Genomic DNA, 16,998 nt, shown 5'->3' with positions numbered 1-16,998 from the left:
CCCTTCTGGAATCTACAGATGGGGGGCTGTAGACTGGTTGCAGTGGCAGACATTCCTTCCATGAGCACAGGGAGGCATTGTGCATATGGAATGCTACCTAGACAGGTCAGGCAGGTTCTACCCCCTCCCTCCCAGGACAGCAGAGGAAGGGTTCATAAACTAGACAGCTCCCACACATCAGACTGACCAGGGCTCACAGCCAGATGGACTCTAATGCCAAGGGCCCAGAGACTCAGGCAAGTTGGGACCAGATGCCCTGCCTCCAACCGTCAGAATGAACACTGCACTGACAGAGCCTTTACCAAGCCCAAGTGGACTCAAGTGAAGACCAGGCCCTGGGTGGGTAGGGAGGGACAGTAAGACATGGTCTTTCCCCAGAGGAAGGGCTGAGAGGGTGTGGCCACTTCTCAGTGACCTACCACATGGCCCCCTGAACAGCTTGCTACAGCCTGATATCTCACTGGAAGGCTGCGACTCCAGAGCAGAGTCCAGGCAAAACAGGTTCTCAAGCTCCTGGAGGGACTGTCCAGGCAGAGAGGTCTCTCCCCACGTAGGAGCTGACACCTGGTATTGACAGACATGGAAAGAATGGAAAGAGACTGTGTAATGGCAGTAGGATCACTGCGATGAGTGGGCATTGCTCATCTCAATAAGGTAAGTGGTGGGCACTTGTTCTGTAATGTCATTCAACACTTACCACACCTCAGCCCCTCCAGACATGTAGTATGAATCAGGCTTCTTCGTTTCCTTTTTTTTTTTTTTTGCCAGTCCAGGGACTGAGCACTGTCCTTGGGCTTTCTCAAGGCAAGGGCTCTACCACTTGAGCCACAGCACCATTTTTTCTATGTATGTGGTAGCCAGGAATCAAACCCCGGTTTTCATGTATGCTAGGCAAGCACTCTAGCACTAGGCCAAATTCCCAGCCCCTCAGGCTTGTGTGTGTGTGTGTGTGTGTGTGTGTGTGTGTGTGTGTGTGTCTGTACTGGGACTTAAACTCATTCCTGGGAATTATCCATTAGCTTTACTGCTAAAGATGAGTGCTTTACCATTTGAGCCACAGCTCCGTTTCTCACTTTTTTTCAGTGGTTTTTTGGAGAAGAGATCCTGCCCACGCTGACTTTGATGACTTTGATCCTCAGATCTCTATCTCCCTGAAGTAGCTAGGCTGCCAGGCATGAGCCACCAGCTCCCCACTGTGAGTTTTGATTTATAAGAAAAGAAGCCCAGGGCTGGGAATATGGCTTAGTGGTAGAGTGTTTGCCTAGCATGCATGAAGCTCTGGGTTCAATTCCTCAGTGCCACATAAACAGAAAAAGCCAGAAGTGGTGCTCAGGGACAGTGCTCAGGCCCTGAGTTCAAGCCCCAAGACTGATAAAAAAAAAAAAAAGCTGAAGAAAAGTAGTGTTGTTTATTGGATGGGTAGAGGGACCTGGAGGCACTGTCCAGGATTCTAGACAGGGAAGAGAGACTGTGGGGGTTGAGGGTTGAGGAGAAGGAACAGCCCAGGGCAGGCATTGCTATAGGGATTGGAGTAGGCCTCACCTGACTGCAGCAAGCCAGCACCTCGATCCTTCACTCCAAAGTGCTGCTGGATATCCAGAAGGACGCCTGAGGGAAAGAAAGGGTGCTTACTGCACTGCCTGATACCTGGGAGCCCAGCACCCCTTCCCCAGAGCTCCCTCAGTCCCAACCCAACCCTGCAGCCTATCTGGCAAAGCCCAGCATGGCGCTATACAACTCTGTCCCTGCCAGGCTTTCCTTCCTGCTCTACTAGGGTGCCAGGGGCCATCCTTTGGCCTTTACAAGGATCTGGCAGGTAAGACTTTCCTGTGGTCCCCTAACCCTGCTCCTGTCTAACCAAGTCTGACCCCACTGTGGACCAGGCTTGGATGAGATCCAGGTACCTGAGCAACAGGCCTGGGCCTTGTCATCTTAAAGCCAGGAAGCCCACAGCCCTAAGAGCAGGGGTAGCTGCTAGGCACTCTCATACAACTGCTGAGGCAGGAAGGAGAGACAGCGCCTTGCTCTTGGAAGCCCTTCATGCCAAGGGCCCTGGGGCCCCTGAAGCTCTACGTGTATCTATGACAGCAACAAAAGTGATGCTGGCTAGCATTGCTGGACATTCAGTTCTTTATGTATTTAATCTTCATACAGCCTTAGTGACTGATGAGGAAACTGGGAAACATGAGGAGTTAGTCCCGCCTAGGGAGGTAGAGGCACTGAGCACTGAGCACTGGTCAGAGCCTGGCTGGCAGCCTGGAGCAGGGGCACTGAAGGAAGGGTAGTGAGGGCTACATGTCAAGATCCCTCTCAAACCCCAGTGATTTCCTGGCTGATGCTCTGCCAGCCTGACAGCCCAGAGGAAGCCGCCTCCTCCCTGTTCATGCCCCGAGCTCATTTGCCATAATTACCCTAATGAACAGGCTGTGTGGTGAATCCAGGACCTAATGGGGTGGTGGCCTTGCCTTGAGGGTGAAACCCTTCCCTTCCCTTCCCTTCCCTTCCCTTCCCTTCCCTTCCCTTCCCTTCCCTTCCCTTCCCTTCCCTTCCCTTCCCTTCCCTTCCCTTCCCTTCCGAAGGACTGGGCCTACAAATTGGTCCCTGTCCAGTCCAGACTCAGCCTCAGGCCCAGAGTCCCATGTGTGCCTAAGAGCAGTGCCGAGGACCCGGCCTAGGAGGCAATCCACTCCCACTGCCCAGCTCCAAGCCCACCCCTTCCCCTGGGCAGGCCTGTCCCCCTCATCCCTCTAAGTCATAGCTTCTTGGTGCCCAAACCTTCCATTCTCGGATGCCACGCCTCCATCACACCGGCCAGCCCCTCAAACTACCTACGTATTCCCCTCCTATCTTGGCGCCCACTGGCTGGCTAGGCTGATCCTTTTCCCTCCTTCAGAACTAGTTCCAGCGCCTCGGCTTCTAAGACATCTTCCCATGTTATCCTCATAAATCAGTGCCCTACTTTCTTCATCCACCTTGAATTCAGCACTTGTCCCAAATTGTGTTAGGAAGACATATGGGGACGTGGCTCTGAGCTCCTGGAGCCCACTGTTACCACTTCCTGCTAAGCCCTGGACACAGTGAAGCCCAGTGGACTGCATTTCTACCTTGCTCTAAGAGCTGGTGGTCATGACTATAACTTCCATTTTACATATGAAGAAACCAAGCCAGGCGCTGGAAGTTGCACCTGTAATCCTAGCAACTCAAGAGGACTAAGTCTGAGGGTCAAGGTTTGAAGTCAATCCTGAAAGAAAAATCCATAAGAAAAAATACATAGCCACTGGGTGAGGTGGCTCACACCTGTAATCCTAGCTACTCAGGAGGCTGAGATCTGAGAATCAAGGTTCAAAGCCAGCCTGGGCATAAAAGGACCTGAGACTCTTATCTCCAATTAACCCCTAGAAAATGGGAAGTGGGGCTTGGCTCAAAGGGTAGGGTGGTAGCCCTGAGCTGAAGAGTTCAAGGACAGCGCCCAGGCCAAGTTCAAGCCCCATAACCCACAAAAAAAAGGAAGAAAGAAAGAAAGAAAGAAGGAAGGAAAAGTACATAGCCAGAAGCAGTGTGGCTCAAGCAATAGAGTGTCAATCTTAAGTGGAAAAACTAACAGACAGCATGCAGGCCCTGAGTTCAAGCCCAAGTACTGCGGCTGGGAATGTGGATTAGTGGCAGAGTGCTTGCCTAGCATGCATGAAGCCCTGCATTCAATTCCTCAGTACCACATAAAAAAGTAATTATTATTATTTTTAAATAGTGTTTTTATTATATAAATAATACATAACCATCTTATTTACTAAAAAGGAAAAGAAAAGAAACCAAGTTTCCAAGATGCCAGCACATTAGGGTCTGGAGATGGGATCTGATACCAGGTTTGAGAATAGCAAGGAAAACAGCAAATCTAGTTTCTCTCATGGAGCACCATGCATGCGTGGTTTCTTTGTCCAAATGTGAGAGCTCATACACCACAAATCAGTGATCGACTCTGCAGAGGGCACCTGCCCTGCCTGGGCCGGCACCAGATCCTAGAAGAGAGGACTCAGCCTCCAGGCTGAGCCCCTGCCTTAGATGCCGTCACAAGCCCAGTGGTTTCACCCGTGCTCCTGACACACCTGATCCAATGACCAGGCCTCTGCCTCCAGGAAGCCTTCCTCATTTCCTTGGTCACACAGTTATCCCAATAAGGAGGAGAAGAACCTGGGAGCAGAGCCTCTGCAGGCTGAGAGGCCCAAGGTCAGGCCTTGCTGGGCTTGTTTCCCCTCTTCCGGGCCCGGAAGGAACACAGCCACAGGACAGCAGGATCCCGCAGGCCGTTGGCAGGGGAAGCTGTGTCACAGCGGCTCAGCCAGTCGCCTCACATTTTCCTCTGGGCTCCCCCTGGCTGTGCGCATACACAACCCTCCCTTCTTCACCACAGCCTTATTTTTAGCCTCTTTCCTGGAGGCTGAGGTTTGGTGGGTCACAGGATGGGCCTCCTGCCCAGGAGAAGCTTCCCACAGCTCAGGCCAAACCACCCTCTTGGTCCCACCAGCCCAGGGGCACACAAGGTGGCACACAACCTGAGAGCCACCCCAGCCATGGCAATCCCCACGGCAAGCCACTGCACACAGCCACTCCAAATCCACAGCCAGAATGGCCCTCTGGCCACAGTGTCCTTGTCTCCCTGCTCCAAGAGCATATTCTGGAATAAGAGGAGACCCTGACATGTCTCCACTACTCACCACACGTGTACCCTCAACAAGCCTCTAGGGTTCTGTCCTCTTAGCCTGAGGTTTAAAGCCTGGCAGGGCCCTGCACTGAGCGGCTGCCAGGTGACCATTGCATTTCTTCCACATAGCAGTCACACCTGCCTCATCCCAGCTCAGCCTGTACTCCTCCTCCCCTGCAGCCCTTCCCGACACCCCTCTCCTCTCTCTGGCTCCCAGCCTCCCGACCCTCATCCCAGAAACTCCCTGTGGTCCTCCTGCCCTGAACAGCCCCGCTGTAGCCCCAGGTCAGGCACCTGGAAGTGAGTGGGTTCCCCTCCTCACCTCCCTCAGTCTCAGGAACAGGCCCAGCCTCTTTCCCAGCGCCCCGGTCCCCTGCAGGCCATTGTGCAGCCAGCTCCCACAAGAAGGTAGCCATTTCCAAGTTGTTCCGTCCTGAGTGGGAGTTCTGCACGAGTCAAGGCCAGTTCTGGACTTCAAGCTGAGCTGTGGCCTGTGGTGTCATCTCCAGCCATGCTCAGCACCCGCCCCCCCCCCCCCACCCCCGGGCCCCACCAGGCCTTCCTCACCAAGCACCGGCCCAGCCCCGGCTTCAGTTCCTGACCACGGGTACACAAGGTGATGTGGACTGCGTGCTCACTGCACACCAGTGACTCTGACAGGCATCACTCGCTTGCAGACTCCCATTGTCACCTAAGGAAAGACTAGATTTTTTTGCACACAGGCAAATACAGGCACCCTCATACATGCCTACTCACATGTGCACATACTCAAGTATGTCTGTATACCCTCACAAACCACCAGACATGCCTGTACCCATTCACACACGTGAGAGCACATGAACATGCATGTATATACTCACACACGTACACGCACTCATTCTTGCATGCACACTCGCATACATGTAAGCACTAACACACATGCACATACACTTGCACATTTGCACACCAGCACACACAGGCACCTTCACCCCCACACACCTATACATGTGCTCACACACTTACACTCACGCATACACATTCACCCATCCATGCACAGACACACACATGGCCTGGGCTCTGGGAAGAGGCACTGCCACCAGCCGCGACTGCCTCCCCAAGCCTCTGCTTCTTCCCAGGGACAAGGCAAGACTGCCTGAGATCCCCAGTCATCCCCAGAGAGCTATTCAAATACAGCCTCCTCACGGGCTGTGGCTCACGCCTATAATCATAGCTACTCACAAGGTTGAGACCCGAGGATCGTGGTTCAAAGCGAGCCCAGGCAGGAAAGTTTGTGAGACTCTTATCTCCAATGAACCACCAGAAAACCAGAAATGGAGCTGTGGCTCAGAGTGATAAAGTACTAGCCTTGAGCTGAAGAGCTCAGGGACAGCACCCAGGCCCTAAGTTCAAGTCTCATGACCAACTGAAGTAAAATATAACCTCTTTCCTCCTCCCAGAGCTTCAAAATCATCTTCCCTATAGGTGAGCCCCAAGAATCTATACTGGTAACAAAGCCACCAGCCTGTGTTGGAGTCCCAGGGACTTGTCTGGCACAGACTGCAGCACTCCATATGAAGAACAGGCCTACGGGGCTGGGAGCAGGGCCTAGTGGTAGAGTGCTTGCCTAGCATTCATGAAGCCCTGTGTTCAATTCCTCTGTACCACATACATAGAAAAAGACAGAAGTGGTGCTGTGGCCCAAGTGGTAGAATGCTAGCCTTGAGAAAGTCCAAGGACAGTATGGCCCTGAGTTCAAGCCCTATATCCTCCTTCTGAAATGCATGACCCTCCAACCTGTCAAGCTTTGGCCCCAGATCCCAAGTGTCCTCTACTCTTGGCCTGTCACCTCAAGGAACACCAAAGCTGGATGGCTGCGGTCCTGACTTGCCCAAGCAGTTGCCCCAGCAGCTCACAGTGAGCCCCCATCACTGCTGTCCCCCCTCCAGGATCAGCTCCAGATCCCAGGACTCCAGGGTAGGAGAAAGTCTGTGCTGACCTTTTTGTCCTGCCTGGTCTACCAGAATGGGCCACCTGGCACTCAAACTTGTTCCCCTAGACTCCCAGCTCTGTCACTCTGACCCTACCTCCACCCTGTCACACCCTCTCACAGAACAGAAAGAAGCTTGGGCTTCTTTTTTTTTTTTTTTCTGGTCAGTGGTGGGCCTTGAACTCTGGGCCTAGGCATTGTCCCTGAGCTTTTCAGCTCAAGGCTATTGCCCTACCCTTAGACCTGGGCATTGTTCCTGAGCTCTTCAGCTCAAGGCTACCACCCTACCCCTTGAACCATAGCCCCACTTCCAGTTCTCTAGTGGTTAAATGGAGTTATGAATCATGGTCTTTAGTGTCCAGGCTGGCTTTGAACTGAGATCCTCAGGTCTCAGCCTCCTGTGTAGCTAGGATTGCAGGTGTGAGCCACCACGCCTGGCGCCTGGGCTTCTTTCATCATGTTTGAATCCTGACTTTTTCCACATCCCCTGCTGTGTGATCTTAGGCAAACTATTTAACCTTTCTGAGCCAGTATCTTCCTCTGAAATAATGGCTTAGTTTTGCTTCCTATGGCTGCTATGAGTTTCAAAGTAGCTTATTCCAGATCAAGTGTTTAGAATAAAGCTTGGCATACAGTTGATGCCCAATAAATGTCTCACTAGTGACCTGTCTTCTTTCTCACCTCAGCTTTCTTTCCTCTAAAACAGGATCAGATACCTGAGTCTTCTTAGGTGTTGGGGGTCCATAGGGATGAGCCATGCCAGCCCTGGCCAGACCCTCTCAGAGGGACTCTGGTTCTCATGTGGAGGCCTCAGAGCTGGCTCGCTCTGGGAGTCTTGCCCCTGCTCCAAGGCTCAGCCACAGCTCCCTCCCTGGTAATTATAGAGGCCCAAGAGCTTGGCTCTGCTGACCTAGCTCTGAATGGCTGATGCTGGAAGCCACAGCCCAGCCTTGCTGCCATCCTACAGCCTGAGGACCAGGCCAAGGCAGCCGTGAGCCAGGGACCCAGACTCCAGGGCCCATATACTCAGCCTGTCCCTGTCCATCCTTCAGGGGCAAGCTGAGTGACTGCAGATGGCCCTTGTGAGAAATCACCCACCGTATGGATCTATTCTTGAACCCAAGCTGAGTTGTTCTATATGTACCTATCACCCTTCCCTATAAAGCAGGTCACTAGTGTCAAAGTCCTCAGCTCAGTGCTTCACACACACACACACACACACACACACACACACACACACACACACACAACAAAAACACTCCTCCCTAGCCAGGATAGCCCTGGAGAGGCAGCACCCCTGCCCAGAGCTCCCCACTCCCTACCACTGCTCTCTGCCCAGAGTGGGCGTGGCAATAGCAGTGCCTCTGGCCTGTGGTTCTGGTCTATCATTTGGGGCTGGCTTTCCTGGAACCAGACTCGGCCTTAGCAATTTGGGGGCTTTGCCCAGCAACTCCTTTCCAGCATGATTACCCCAGCCCTGGTGTGGCCCAGCAAGGCTTCAACCCACCAGAGGCTAGGGACAAGGGGGCCACAGCCTTATCCTGACTCTCAAAAGGGTGTGGCTGGTGTGGCCAGCCACACAGGATAAGGCCAGGGAGAGGGGCAGAGAGGGTGGAGAGGAGATAAGAGGGCTGAGAATGGAGTGACTCAAGCCTGCTCACCCGCAGCCTCCTCTGTGTCCTGTTCCAGTGACCAGACAGCTGCCACTTCTCAGGTGAGATTCAGAAGTGTGGGACCGTGGCCACCAGCTCTCACAGGAACTGGGCTGAGCTGACCTCAAGCTCCTACACCCAGCCTGTGTCACCCCATCAACTCCTCTAGCCCTTCAATACCTGCACGTGTTATCCTGACACCCATGCTTCCCACAGAACCAGCAGCACCTCTCCAGGTACAGTCCCTTCACAAAGGACAAGCCTGGGCATACTTCTTGCCCCCTGGTGCACCATTCAACAAATCTCTGCTGACAGAAAAAGGACCATAGGCCTCAGAGAGCCAGCCACACCCTGTAGCGAAGCCATAGTGAGACCTCCAGCTGGACAGAGGATGGAGACAGTAGGTATGATCACCCCCAGTCTCCAACTCTGACTACTTCCTGTAGTTTTTGCTTTAATATCAATGTTCCTGGCTATTTGTCTCCTAGCTGCCTGGAGAGGATGGGGACCAGAGAAGACCAGTACACTCTGTGACCTGGGCCTGCCCCAGGCCCTCATGGCCTTCTCTACAAGGAAAACAGCAGAGCCACCACCATGCTCTCTTGAAACTCTGCTCAGCTCAGGGGAGGGTGGCTCTACCGCCAAGGCTGATGACTGGGCAGGCAGGGATGGCTTGGATCAGGTCTTTCCTCCAGAAGACAGCAGGTCCTGAGGCTCTGTGTGCCTTAGCCAGGACAAAGGGCAGCACCAGCCACCAGCAAGGATGCCATTGCCTCACCTGGGGAGCCTGGTACCCAACCTGTGTGACCAACCCATGTGTGACCTCCTGCCCAGAAGGATGCGTTTTGGGGCCATGCATAGCCAGGCAACCTCTCGCTCATGCTGGGGTCACAGATATGTTAGCCCATTGAGGCTGGAGGGAGGTGCGGCCCCACATGGCATGATGAAGGGAGAACCCGGTGCAGTGGGGAAAAAAAAAAAAAAAAAAAGCTGGGCACAGTGGCTCACACCTGTAATCCTAACTACTCAGGAGATCGAGATCTGAGGATCGCAGTTCAAAGCCAGCCCAGGCACCAAAATCTGTGAAACTCTTAGCGCCAATTAACTATCAGAAAACCAGAAGTGGGGCTGTGGCTCAAGGGTGGTAGCCTTGAGCTGAAGAGCTCAGGGCCAATGCCGAGGCCCAGAGTTCAAGTCCCACAAGGGACAAAACAACAACAACAAAAACCAAGATGGCATTGGAGCCCAGTGCCAGTGGCTCAGGCCTGTAACCCTAGCTATGTAGGAGACTAAGATCTGGAGATTCCAGGTTTGAAGTCCGCACAGACAGAAAAGTCTACAAGAATCTATCTCCAAAATAACCCACAAATAATCACGCCTAAGGCCCTGAGTTCAAACCCTAGTACCAGCAAGGAAGAAAAAACCCACAGGAATCAGGCACCTGGTCCAACCCAGAGAATGCAGGATGCTCTCTGGAGAAACTCAGCAGGGAGACAGGGAGTGGTACTCCAGCTGAGGTGGGGATTGGGGGGCAGAAGTGATTGTCCTGGATGAGGGAGGGGTAGGTAGAGCTAGACCTTGCTTGCTGGCACTGGGGCTTAAGATCCGGGCCCCGTGCTCTTTTGGCTTTCTTGTCAAAGCTAGTGCTCCATCACCTCAACCATGCTTCTAGCCTCAGACAAGAGTTCTGAAGACCAAGTACCATGATATACACTTAGAGTGAGACTTTGATCACAGTAAGAAAGATCAAGTCAGAGGAATAGATCTCAAGAAAGAAAAATCATCTATTGTAGATTCGAACGTCAGAGAGGATCAAGATCTGCCGTAAGTCACGTAGCAAAGCTAGGAAAGTCCAGCAAGGTCAATAGTAGACATCCCAGGATAAAGGCAGGAGCCCAGCCCCAGAATCCTGGGGATCAGGCCAGTGTTGTTTGCCTCTTTCATTCTTATCTCCATCTGTCCTCAAGACCTCAGGCCCCCACACCCAGGCAGAAACAAAAGCCACTTCCTTCTGCAAAAGGATCCGGGGAAGGGGCAGGAGGCTCCCTTTCTCCAAAAAGCACTGGTTATAGCAGCCTTGTTCTCAGACCCCAGTGAGGTTCCCTGCTGACCTTGAACCTTGCTTTCTCCATACAAAATGGTAAACTGAGGCCTCGGCCATGGCCCTCAGCGGTCAGCCCACTTCCTCTGACAGGTCAACAGAGACAGCTGGACAGGGCCTTGAGAAAGCAGGAACAAAGGCAGCTGGCCGTGAGTCACCAGGGCATTAGCAATCCAGGACACCGGGACCCACCTGGAGTGCTCCCTCAGCTAGGCCAGGTGCTCTAGGCGCCTCCCATCTCAGGCCAGGGTTTCCTTACGGTTTTGGCCATGGTTGTGGCCAGGTCAGGGTAGTGTTTATCGGTATAGTGACTCTTCTTATCAAGAACAACAGCCATAGAGCTGACAGGCTTAGCCCATTGTGACAAACCCTGGGCCTCAGTTTCCCCACCTATCAGCTCTGGACAGACTCAACTAGACAGAGAGGGAAAAAAAGTCACAAGAAGAATGACCCCCAGACTGGTAGGCTCTCCTCCCTAGCCTATGCTGCTGCTCAGGGGAAGCCCCAGGCCCCCACCCCCACCCCCAGGCCTGTGCTCCTGCCAGAGTCCCTGTGATGCTCACTCCTTCTGGGCTTGTGTTACTGAGCAGTTGCCATGGATACTGGTCTCAGCTTCCCTGGCAGAAAAGGACTCCCCCAGGGCAAAGCTCTGCTTCTCCTCACCAGTCCCCATGCTGCCCAAATCCAGGTGCCCAAGCTGAATCAAAGAGATAGAAAATAGGTCTCAGGAAAGGAACAGGTGCCCCAGAGAAGTTCTCAATTAGTCATTCACCACCTGGGCTTAGATCCAGGCACATGATGCTGCCGCCATACCCTCCATGCTGGCTCCCACTCTGGACGCGTGGGAGGGGGGGAGAGGGGAAACAGAAGCACCTCTGCACCAGATCACAGGACAGTGAAGGGGCTGAGACCCCCTCATCTGAAAGGCGCCCTCCTTCTTTGGATCTGCAACCACAGGTGGGCTTTGAAAGCAGGGCAGTGACTGCTCTGCTAATGGGAGACCTATGCCATGTGCCCTAGGGAAGCTCAAAGGGCCTCAGCTGAACAGAGCTGAAATTCATCTGCTCAAGAGGACTCTTGGTCTGGCAGGATCCTGGAATTCTAGGCTGAAATCATGGGCTGTTCCTACCTATACTCACCTCCAACGAAGACTCCCAGGGGCTCTGCCCTGGAATGACCTTAAGTGTCTTTGTGCTCTAGATACCACTGGCTTCATGGCTCAAGGAGGTGAAGGAAAAGGTTTAGACAAGGTTTCTGGGCTACTTCAATTTCATCCAATTGAAGCACCATCCAAGAAGAAATGAGATGGGGATCTGGGCCCTCCTCCTCCTCAGGTCTGAGGCCGGCTGCCCTCAGGGGTTCTCATGAAGAGGAGAGGCCCTAATTAACTGGATCACCACATAGCAGGTGGTGCTGGGAATAAATACCAGGGCTGAAGCAAGAGCCACTGGGGTTCCCAGGATAGAAAGCCTTGGTACAGCAGGGAGGAGTTCACAAAGGAGTCAAGGGACAGTCTGAATGGCACTCGGAATGAGACTATCCTAAACAGAATCAAGAAGAGCCAGGGCGGGGATGTAGTAACTCAGTGGCAAAGTACTTTCTAGCAATGTCCTGGGTTCAAGTCCCACTACCAATAAAAAGGAAAGAAGAAGGAGAAACAGGAGGAAGAGGAGGAGGTCGTCGTGGAGGGGGGAGAGGCTGCTCCTGGACAGGAGCTTGAGCTTCTGATAAAAGGAAAAGAGCTAATAACATTCATGGAGCTCCCTCCGGTGCCATGGAGAGCCTCATTCGTTCCAGACTGCCCAGAGGCGTAGGGGCATCATCCCACGCAAAGCTCACACGGCTAATAGGCAAAACTCCTGAACCCTGGCTTCCAGCCGCAGATTGGACCTACCCTGCCACTCCAGTGACCCCAGCCACAATGGCTGACAAGTGCTGCAATAATGAATCATGCACCAGTTTCAAAGACTGCTCGAAAAAAGAATGCAAAATACCTAAAGAAGACATTTTTATACCAAATACATGTTCAAATATATTGGACAGCTTCGGCTAAATATATCATTAATGACTTGCACACACACACACGCATATATATATATATATATTTTTTTTTTTTTAATCTAGCTACTGATCTGGGTGCGGTGGCCCACGCCTGTAACCCTAGCTACTCAGGAGGCTGAGATGTGAGGATCGAGATTCAAAGCCAGTTGGAGCACTAAAGTCTGTGAGACTCTTATCTCCAATTAATCACCAGAAAACAGGAAGTGGTGCTGTGGCTCAAGAGGTAGAGAGCTAGCCTTGAGGTAAAGAGCTCAGGGACAGCCCCCAAGCTCAGAGTTCAAGTTCCATGACTGACAAAAAAAAATCTAGCTACTAACTGGGCACTGGTGGCTCAGGCTTATAATCCTAGCTACTCAGGAGCCTGAGATCTGAGGATCACAGTTCAAAGCCAGCCATGGTACAAAAGTCCATGAGACTCTTATCTCCAATTAACCACCAGAAAATTGGAGGAGGCACTGTGGCTCAAGTAGGAGAGCACTAGCCTTGATCTGAAAGACTCAGAGACAGTGCCCAGGCCCAGAGTTCAAGCCCCATGACTGACCAAAAAAAAAAATAGCTACTGGAGAAATTTTAAATGAATGTGGCTTGTATTATATTCCCTTTGAACAGAGAGCTGATCCATATGATGAAAAACAGAAATGTAGAGGATGACTATAAAGGAGCAGGCATTTTCAATGTAGGCACCAGAAGCTTGCTACTCAGGAGCCTGAAATCTGAAAATTAAGGTTTAAAACCAGCTGAGACAAGAAAGTCCATGAGACTCATCAAAAAGCTAACAATGGAGCTGTGGCTCAAGTGATAGAGCACTGGCCTTGAGTAAAAAAACACTAAGGGAAAGCAATCAGGTTCTGAATTCAAGCTCCACTGCATGCATGTACATGTACATGTATACACACACACACACACACACACACACACACACACACACCTTTAAGGTATGTGGGCAAAGGAGTTGCCTGCTTTCCCACCTCTGCCTAGCGAGGCCAACAGGCAACAGAAGGACTCAGTTCCTGACATAAAACACATCAAACCATAGCAGTTGTCATAGAGATAGTAAATATTCCTAAAAGCTGAACTTGGAGATAAGTGGAGGTGAAGTGCGATGGGGAATCTATCACACGGAGAGAGAGGGAGCCAGGCCTATCCGGAGAGGAAATCAGTGCACGCTGTGTTGGGTGGAGCATGAGCCTGGCCCTGGGCAGGACAGGGAGGGATGCACAGCTCAAGCAGTGTTTGCCCAGGGCTTTTCCAGGCCTTCCTCCCCACTGCCCCACACCCCTCTTAGCAACCGCTCCCCCACCCACCCCCAATTCACCAGAAATTTGCTATCTCACCTCCCATTCTGACCAAGTAAAGGGACAGATAAGCAGGAGACCTCCCTAGTCCTGTCTCTCCCCCACTGTCCCAGCCATCAGTTCCCCTAAGATCCTCAGAGGCAGTGGTGTGGGGCCAGAAAGAAGCAAACTGGAAAGTGTGACTGCACCCGAAGCAGTACTGTTCACTAGGGAGCTGAGAGGGTAAGAAGGCCTCTTGCCAGGCAGAGACTTAGGGTAGATCTAATACCAATTCTGTTGGCTACCTTCTGGGCCCCCATGGACACAGAACTCTAGCTTGCACTGCTCCAGGTCCCTTGAATTCTCTGACTGCTCCACACAGGGGAGCATTTAGGCTCCCAGGTCCTATCAACACAGCACCTGCATGTCAGGGGTTGCTGTATTTGGGAGAATGCAACACTCCTGCTCACTAGAGCTAGGAGAGAGTCTCTTGGAGACAGCCTCGCCCAGACATCAGTACCAACCCCCAGCTTACCCCACTGGCAGAAGAGAAGAAGAGCCAAAGGGGCTTTGCAAGCAAAAAGTGAAAACATTGGTTTCTCATCGGAGTTATTTCCTTGCACTTGACACTAAACTCCATTAGACAGGACAACCGTAGTCTATGCCAGAGTTCTTTCCCAATCATCCCCAAAGTTGTCCTGCTATTTAGAGTCTATCCAAAATCCTATTCCCATTCTGCAACAGTCTTTCTGTCTTTGTCTCTTTTCTATCTCTACGTCTCCTCTGTCTCTCTGTCCTTCCTTGCCTCCCTCTTTTCTCTCCCCCATCCTCCCTTTCCTCTCTCCCTTTCTGGTGGCAGGTTCTAGGACAGCATGGCAGGTACCCAGAGGTGCTCTCTCTACAGGAAGCCCCCACCTGTGCCAGCCTGGCCAGATTCCTTTCCTCCCAAGGCTACATCATCCCCAACCAGAGGCAGCTCCACCTGGGACACGTTCCTACCTAGTGACCCCCGAGAAGTCAGAGATGAGGGGGTGCCAGAATAGAATTCCAGGATTGTATCCATCCCCCAAAGGCAGGTTTATCCATCAACTCAAGGCTAGAGAAGGAGATCTAAGCCCAAGGTCACACATGGAGCACATACGGACAAATCTGGGACTAGAACCCGGTTGGTGTACAGTCGTGGATCCCATCCCCGCCACTGACTTCCAGAGATGCTTACAGAGAATGAGGCTGCCCTCTTTTGCCCCTGGAGGCCTGTGCCCTGTCAGGGGCTCCAAGGTCTATAGATCAGGAGGAAATGTCTTCAGGCCTCTAGCCAGGGCCAGCTGCAAACCGCATCCTGGGTCCCCAGGCGCCGCGCGGACCCGCCCGCCCCTCCTCGGCTCCCCGCAGGACTGGGCCTTTGTCAGCCCCGCGCTCACGAGCTCGCACACACACCCGCCGCCACGCGCACACCCGATCTCCCGGTGTCCCCGGCGCACACCCGCAAGGGGCGCACACACTCGCAGCACGCACGCAAGGGAAGGGGGTGGGGGGACGGAGGCGGCCGAGGAAGGAAGGAACTGACGGGCCTGGGACGCCCAGACGGTCTGGGATGGGGGGGGGGGGGGCGGCGAAGAGGCCCGGGGAGCGGGGCTGCGGCGGAGGGGCGCAGAGACGCAGCGGAGACCCCGGGAAGAAGCCGGTGGTGGGCGCTCCGGGGCCGGCAAGGTCCCGCTCGCAGGGGCGGGGACTCCGCGAACCTCTGGGCCGGGGAAGGGGGCCTTTGGGGCGGACCCCCGAACACGAGGGGTGGCACCGCTCGCCCAGCCGTGCCTGCGCAGAGGCTCCCCTCAGGACTCCGCACGGGGCTTGGAAATAGGGGACCGGAACCCGAGCTCCCTCGGGTACCCGAGGGCGGGACGGGCCCGGCTGGGGGAGGGGCGCTCACCTGCCACGGTGTACCTGTCCAGGTAATTGAGCACGTTGCCCAAGCTGAGGATGGCGGCGGCGGCCCCCCGCCCTCGGCCCAGGCTGGCCGGCTTGGGCTGCGGCGTGCCGGGGGCCTTGGCCGCTGCGGCGCAGCCAGGGGTGCCGGGGCTGCCGGGGGGCCCGGACGGGATCCGCCGCACGCTGCCCGACAGCGTCTGCACCTCATCGTCGGCGGCCACCACTCCAGGGCCACTCGTGCCCCGCGTCCCGCAGCAGCCCCCGCCGCCAGCCCCGCGCGGCGCCCCCAGGCGCTGGCGCCGCCGCTCTGCGTCCGCCTCCTCCTCCTCCGCGCCGCCCGCCGCCGCCGAGGTGCATTCCAGGCACCTCATGCCGGACGGGGTCGGGGCGGCGGGGGGCGCGGGGGGCGCGCGGCCCAGCCTGGGCCCGCTCAGTGCGTGCGCGCGCGATCGGGCCGCCTCCGCGGCACCATCCCGGCCGGGTCCCGTCCGCTCCTGCGCTCGGCTCCGGCCCCGGCTGCGGCGCTGCCACTGCTCAGCCAGACGCGCTGCCGTCGCCGCGGTGGCTCTGACAGCTGCGGCCCGGCCACGCCCACCAGACCCACGGCCAATCAGCTCCGGGCTCCGGCCACGGCCCCGCCCCGCACGTGCTGCCCCAGGGGTAGGGGAGCCGGGCCTCCGAGCCCCGCCCGCCAGACGGGGGCGTCGGCACGCCGGAGAGGGGAGCCCGCCTGGGCCGGGAGGGGTTCGCAGGGAGCCACCGGGCCGCGGTACCCACTCGGCACCCTCTCCCCAGTCCTTGCGGTAGAAATGGGCTCCCGGGAGAAGGTCAGAGCGAGCCGAGCGGGCTGGAGCCTACGTATTGGGTCTGAGCCGCGCAAAGCAGAGGCACCTGTTGGCGAGCCTGACGAACCTTGACCATCGTGGCTGACTTCAGCCGCTCCGGGGGCGAGATGGGCCCAGGCCTCCCACCTCCGGCCGTCCCACCTCCCCTGGGAAACAGCTCCAGGCCCGATCTGCCCTTGTCCACTCGTGTGTACACGTCGATCCTACCTTGTCCCACAGAGTGGCAGCCTCTGGCACCGAGACCCAGGATGTCAACCAACATCCATCAAAAGCAGGGCATGAAGACTCCTCTCCTGAGAGTACACAGCTCCCCCATACTTCAGGTTCCAGCTCAGTCAGTGCTAGCAGACAAAAAAAAGGGGGGGGGGTCCTAACCCAGCTTAGCCGCCATGTGGCTTGATCTTGGGCAAGACCACCTACTCTCTGCATTGTATCTTTTTATCCGGGGTAGACAGGATGGGAACTAGACAA

At 54.7% G+C, this 16,998-nt stretch overlaps 1 protein-coding gene across 2 annotated transcripts in view; it reads right to left on the bottom strand.

Moving 5' to 3' along the window:
* LOC150050758 (sphingosine-1-phosphate transporter SPNS2) overlaps window positions 1-16,192 on the bottom strand; it is a 37,559-nt gene extending 21,367 nt beyond the window's left edge. Inside the window, exons 1-2 of one of the 2 annotated variants that reach the window (XM_090349341.1) lie at window positions 15,684-16,192; window positions 1,543-1,608 (exon numbers count right to left, since the gene is read on the bottom strand). In XM_090349341.1, the coding sequence (XP_090205467.1) occupies window positions 1,543-1,608; window positions 15,684-16,053 (436 nt within the window). In that variant the 5' untranslated portion in view covers window positions 16,054-16,192. The remainder of the gene's footprint in view (window positions 1-1,542; window positions 1,609-15,683) is intronic. The other variant, XM_090349340.1, reaches the window with a different exon arrangement.
* Window positions 16,193-16,998: the final 806 nt, after the last annotated feature.

Source organism: Megascapheus bottae, chromosome 17 (assembly GCF_031878675.1).
Source record: "Megascapheus bottae isolate mThoBot1 chromosome 17, mThoBot2.hap1, whole genome shotgun sequence".
Classification (NCBI taxonomy): Eukaryota; Metazoa; Chordata; class Mammalia; order Rodentia; family Geomyidae; genus Megascapheus; species Megascapheus bottae.
Note: the sequence above shows the minus strand (reverse complement) of the source record. Positions and strands in the feature narration are given on the sequence as shown.